Raw genomic sequence first — 6,000 nt, 5'->3', positions numbered from 1 at the left:
AATAGAAAAGAAGAAGAAGAAGAAGAACCGGATATACAGTCTTTTGCGGACGGGAAAGAAGGGCCACCAACAGAAACAGAAGAAGCTGTACTGGTAGGTTTGTTAAGTTCTACGGGTTTGTTTTTCAGTTTTGCTGGCGTTCCCAGACGCTTTCAGAGACTGGAGCTGGAACTTGCCATCAGAATTTTCTGGGAGACCCAGCTTAAGAGCGAGTTTAGAACGTAAGGCTCTATCTGTTCAGCAATAACTCTTCTGTTTGATAATGTTTTTAAGCATTACTTTGTTGTTGTTGCAAAAACGGCATTTTAGAACTGAATTCTTAATGATTTGCTAAATACTTCTCGGCGTTTACGTTTGAGCTGATTCAGATTGAAAGGAGGTAGTGACTGTTGGGCCTTATTTCAGAAAACGAGGTTGGTCGAAAACTCAACGCAAGTTCAGGGGCAAAGTATGTGTATATGCTAGACATTCGTGTTCAGAAAGCCAGGAGCCGTTATCCTTAATCAAGTTGCTTTTGCAACATATCCTTAACTCTGCTCAGTTGCAGAGTTGTTTGTACTAACTCTAAGCGTTTCCTACTTTTTAGCTGAGGCCTGGCATAAGGCAGGTGTCAGAGAAGGTGTTTCTTTGTCTGGAGGGACCTGCAGATGGTTGAGAGCAAATATTCTGTAGAAATATCCGGCAGGAGTGAGGATTAATACCCTTTTACCTGCATTGGTTGTGGCCAGATTGTTGTGTGTCACGAAAATGTTTAAGAAAATAAGAATAAAAAAAGTCTAGTTGGCATAAGAAGTCTGACAGAATTTGTACATGCTTTACATGTACAATTGTACAGATGCTTTGCATTTTGTTGTATGAGTCTAGAAAATAAAATTCTTAAGTTCATTTTTAACTTCATTACATAATGGACAATATAGTAATTGGGTTTTTAGGGCTATTGGTACAAAAGAACATGTATTCTCAAATTTAGCCATGAGTGCAGTAGTCAGGTTAGAAACCAATTCATGTAAAAACAAACAAACAAAAAAAATCCACAAGAGCCTTATGAAGGTCTTGCTTCATGTCCAACAAAATAGTAATCTTCATACATCTACTACATTTCTAGCAATTGCTGTAAGGCAATAAAGTGACTATATTGATGATAAAGATTGGACTTAAAATACTGTTTGGCAATGTGTGGCCCCTATCAGATAGCATGAAGTGGTAAGCTAATTATTTTGTTCTTTATTATGCATGCACTTGTTTTCTCTTTCCCTTTTGGTTACTTGTTTTCCTTGGTTTTAAAACCAAAAAAAAAACAAAAACTTTTTTTTTCTTCTTCTGGCATATCGCTGGCTCTTTATCATATTTTAGCATTTTCTTCCCATATACATTTACACACACTGAGAAAAGTGTTTAGGTTGGAGTAGACGTACTGACATATGTAACTGTTCAACCAACATCGTCTCCTCGCAGAAAAATGAGAAATACAAACTTTTTTCTGTTTTTGTAGATCTGAGGTTCATTTATGTGAAAAGGCACTTAAGAGCACAGGGACAAGTGCTCATTTCAGTGTGCGCAAAGTGGTGACACTGAAGCCATGGGACCAAGGAAGAAGACTTCTAAACTTCAGTCCTCAGTAGGCAGTATTGTGGAGGAACACGCCCTGACATCCTTTGAACGCAAGGACTACATCAATGAGCTGTCCCATGAAGTTCTCTGTCATATTTTCAGGTACACAGCAGAGATTATTTTTCTTTTTAGAATTTCTTGACACTTTTGTTGACTGCCATTTGACTGACTGTCAAAAACTGATGTTTCTGTTTTTACTCGTCAATTTTTAAATGATAATTATGACATAGGCTATCCAGTTGCATTTAATTTCTACTGAGTTTCATTAATATTCAACAAGTTCAACAGAGAATCCAGGACTTTATTCATCTGTTTTAAATGTGAGCAGATCGCACATCAAGTAGATGAACCTTTTATCTTTAATGACAAAAAACACTGACTGGGGCCCAATAATAACAACATCTGAACATCTGCCCGCCATGCTTTCCTTGCCCTCCCACCCCATCTCCGCCAGGCTAAGTGTAGCCTATTTTTGTTTTTAGGAAAATAATAACTTGTGTGTATATATATATATATATATATATATATATATATATACACATACATATGGGCTGCACAGTGGTGCAGTTGGTAGAGCTGTTGCCTTGCAGCAAGAAGGTCCTGGGTTCGATTCCCGGCCCGGGGTCTTTCTGCATGGAGTTTGCATGTTCTCCCTGTGCATGGTGGGTTCTCTCCGGGTTCTCCGGCTTCCTCCCACAGTCCAAAAACATGACTGTCAGGTTAATTGGTTTCTCTAAATTCTCCCTAGGTGTGTGTGTGTGTGTGTGTGTGTGTGTGAATGGTTGTGTGTCCTGTGTGTCTCTGTGTTGCCTTGCGGCAGACTGGCGACCTGTCCAGGGTGACCCCACCTCTCACCCGGAACGTAGCTGGAGATAGGCACCAGCAACCCTCCCGACCTCATTAAGGGACAAGGGTGAACAGAAAATGGATGGATGGATGTATATGAATATATATATTTCTCTGTTGTTGATTTATTCTTAAAAGATAGGTCTATGCACATTGCCTCGCAGTGCTGCATCTGCTTGATCTCAGTTTACCTCAGTGCAGATTGCGCATATCTCCTTTCAGTCAAACTGGACAGGCTGACATGTATAGATATTTACATTAACCCCATGTGAGGAATTTATGTCTCTTTGGAGAACTCTATATCAAGATAAGAGCTTAAAACGAACCATGTTAGATCTAGTTGCGCAGCTCTATGTGAAACGCAGGAATAACTTGAAGTCGTGTTTTCAGAGGTGAGCGTTGAGCATGTGGTGAGTGATTTATAATTGTGAACAAAACAATTATGTGTTGCGTTTACATCTCAGCACGTTGCCCAGCGTGTGGCTCTGTATCTGTTGTGTTCCCGGTTGGCCGGTGTGTTGGTGATTAACGAACCACCGCTAACCTCATCATGCAGGTTTCTCCCGGTGAGGAGCTTTTGTTCTCACCTCACCTCATGTTGGTTTTATATTATTTTATTATTATTTTTAGTATTATTTATTTCGGTCACATGATACACCAAACTGTCTCAAATTCTTTGCCCACTTAGTCAGCCAGAGTTAATGCGCATGGTGTGGAGATCTGAAAAACTTGTCCTTTAAAGCTTGGACAACCAAAACAGTTTCTGTGACTCTTTTTAAAAACTCCACAAACACTAAATGGAAGAGCTACTAAAGCCATATTAGCAGCGTTAAATAAAATCTCCCTTTTGTTGCACATCTTTGCGTGCAGTACAGCGGATTTAACTCATTGTGCAGGGCTGGTCCAAGGCTGTATGAGGCCTAGAACAGAATTACACTTTTGCTGCTAAAACTTCAGCACCTCTAACAGTTTCTGTGTTAGATTTAGTAAAATCTGGAAGAAGGGAGAGTTGCTTAACTTGGTAGCCTAAAAGCAATAAGTTGTAATTGCAATTTACTAATTTGTGTTTGTGAACAAATGGAGCTCAAACTCAAAGATTAGGGTCATGCGAGAGTGAAAATTGGAGTTATGAAAATGTAAAATGTTTTGAAAATGTTTTTTTTTTTTTTTTAAAGGCTCCCCAGATGGGGAGAAGAGCGAACATTCAGTGACAGCTGAGTTCAGTGACAGTTGATTGAGTAGCGGAAAATAAATTTAATCAATCACTCAATTTTTATTTGTATAGCACATTTCAGCAGCAAGGCATTTCAAAGTGCTTTACATCAAATCAAACACAGAAACACAATGCAACATAGAATCAATAATCAAAACACAACAATGAGTAAAGTTCCATCAGTTAATTAGTAATTGATTACGTTTCAGATACACTCCTAAACAGGTTGGTTTTTAGTTGAGTTTCTATCCATAAAAGGTTTACCTGTTATACTCCTACTGTGTTATATGGAACAAAATACCTATTGCTATTTTTATTTCCACTCACGCTCACAATCACTGCAAATCAAATTAAATGTTCGAAACTGAGAAAGAGCTCAGTTGTTTCTGTGGATCATTCTACAAAGGAGAATCACAGTATCTGGACACCCACAAGTCTTACACTCATGGCATCAGATTGTTGCTGTGGTAAAAAACAATCAAACTATGAATATTGTTTTTTGAACTTTTACAAAGTAAACTTGCCAGCTACTTAAAATCTTAAATTTAAATGTTAAGCAATTGAAAATATTTTAATTTATGTATGCTGAAACCATTAAATTAAATTTAGCAGCATTGATAATCTCAATAAATTAATGTGACATTTATATTTATGATATGTTAAAATATCAGCATTTGTGTCACTGAAGCTCTGGGGCCTTATGGAGCTCTTGACGTAATTTGGATTAAACAGAAATGCAAATAATTGATATTCATTTTAATTGTATTCTTTGATTTGTTGTTTTTAGGAACAGTTAAATACTGTTTCACTGACGGTGCCGGATTCATTTTTGAGGTGGGGGAGAGGGGCTAGGGGTGTTTCGTCACCTCTGTTATACACTTTGAATGTCAGGTGCACGCACTTGTTCAATTGATATGATGGCGCCTGTCAATCAATTCAGTGGGTTTGTCGCAATTTGCCCCAAAGTAAATAGTAAACACCCCTTACCTGGAGGACAATGTTTTTGGTTCTACTATGCACTGCAGTCTGGCTAGATGTGATGATTGTTTGCTATTAAATGCACTGCATTTAATAGTGAAAATGGAAAATAATTGGTGGAAAATAATCTGAAAAAAATGTTAAAAGTTGTCAGTAGGGAACTTGCGGAAGCCAGCTTTACACAGAGCATTTAGATGGCAGAATGGACTTTATTCCATTTTCAAAACTGGAGTCTAAAAAAATGTTAAAGAGGGATAAATGCCTGCAGCCGAATACAGAGATCGACGGTATTAAAAGATCATGTTTGTATGAAGGTTTTGTCATCATTACATCATTGGTGTGAACGTATCAGTAGCGGGTGTTGTGATTTTAAAAAGTCACCGCGACGGACCAAAACCATGTGAGCACACGAACAGGAAGTCAACCAAACACAAGTAATTAGACTTTACTTATTTTATTCTTTTTAGCGCTAAAAAGAGAGACTCTTCCCCTCACAGGCTAATTTATTGTGACGTGAATACACTGGGATTAAACAGCATCTGATCAAAAACGGACGATCCATTCCTTATATCTAAGACACGCCTATTGCTCGTCTGATCAGCTACATCAGCTAACCAATGCCTGCCTAGAAGTCACCTGATATTATGGCGTCAGTTTAAGTTTCACTTTTACAGAAAGCCTTTTGTTTGAAAGTGAAACATGCAAGGTCAAGTTTCATTCCTCTAAAAAGCTCTCTGTGCATAAATGAAACATACTATGTGTGAAAAACAGCTGTGTGTGCATGAGTATATGTGCAACCCTGGATAAGCGTCCCAACACGGGTGAAACAGTTGTCCAACCAGGAGACCCATCAACTCTTCAGTTCGCCAAACCACACACACACACACACAAAGCTCATAAACTGGCGACCCGCCAGAACCGTGCACAAGGTGAAAAGCTCTGGCAGGATCCAAACAAACGCTCTTAGAACTACAGGAGGATTCAAACTTCCCTCATTAATTTTTAGCTTCCAAAAAAGTGCCAAGCCGCCAAATTTACAAACGTAAATTGACCAATAACATTTAGGCTTGGCGTGCGCACCTCCTCAGAAGGTGTGAATATAAAATGTGTGTGTGTGTGTGGGCATGTGTGTATGTATGTATGTGTGCATGTAGAATTGCAAATATATAAAGAACATTGTCTTTATTTTAGGTACCTTCCCATGAAGGATATCATGTGTATGGAGTGTTTGTCTAGAAAGCTTCGAGAAGCTGTAAGTCTGTACCTGAGAGTAATCAAAATAGTGGATCTTTGTGCTGGTCGCTGGTGGGAGTACATGCCTTCAGGTAAGAGCCCTTTTGACGAAACATTCA

At 38.6% G+C, this 6,000-nt stretch overlaps 1 protein-coding gene across 5 annotated transcripts in view; it reads left to right on the top strand.

Moving 5' to 3' along the window:
- fbxo38 (F-box protein 38) overlaps window positions 1–6,000 on the top strand; it is a 45,804-nt gene continuing 39,804 nt past the window's right edge. For 4 of the 5 annotated variants that reach the window (XM_044126791.1, XM_044126790.1, XM_044126789.1 and 1 more), the window contains exons 1-3: window positions 1–93; window positions 1,493–1,713; window positions 5,840–5,973. In XM_044126791.1, the coding sequence (XP_043982726.1) occupies window positions 1,580–1,713; window positions 5,840–5,973 (268 nt within the window). In that variant the 5' untranslated portion in view covers window positions 1–93; window positions 1,493–1,579. The other variant, XM_044126788.1, reaches the window with a different exon arrangement.

This window comes from Gambusia affinis, linkage group LG09 (assembly GCF_019740435.1).
Source record: "Gambusia affinis linkage group LG09, SWU_Gaff_1.0, whole genome shotgun sequence".
NCBI lineage: Eukaryota > Metazoa > Chordata > Actinopteri > Cyprinodontiformes > Poeciliidae > Gambusia > Gambusia affinis.
This window is presented reverse-complemented; position numbering and strand designations above follow the sequence as displayed.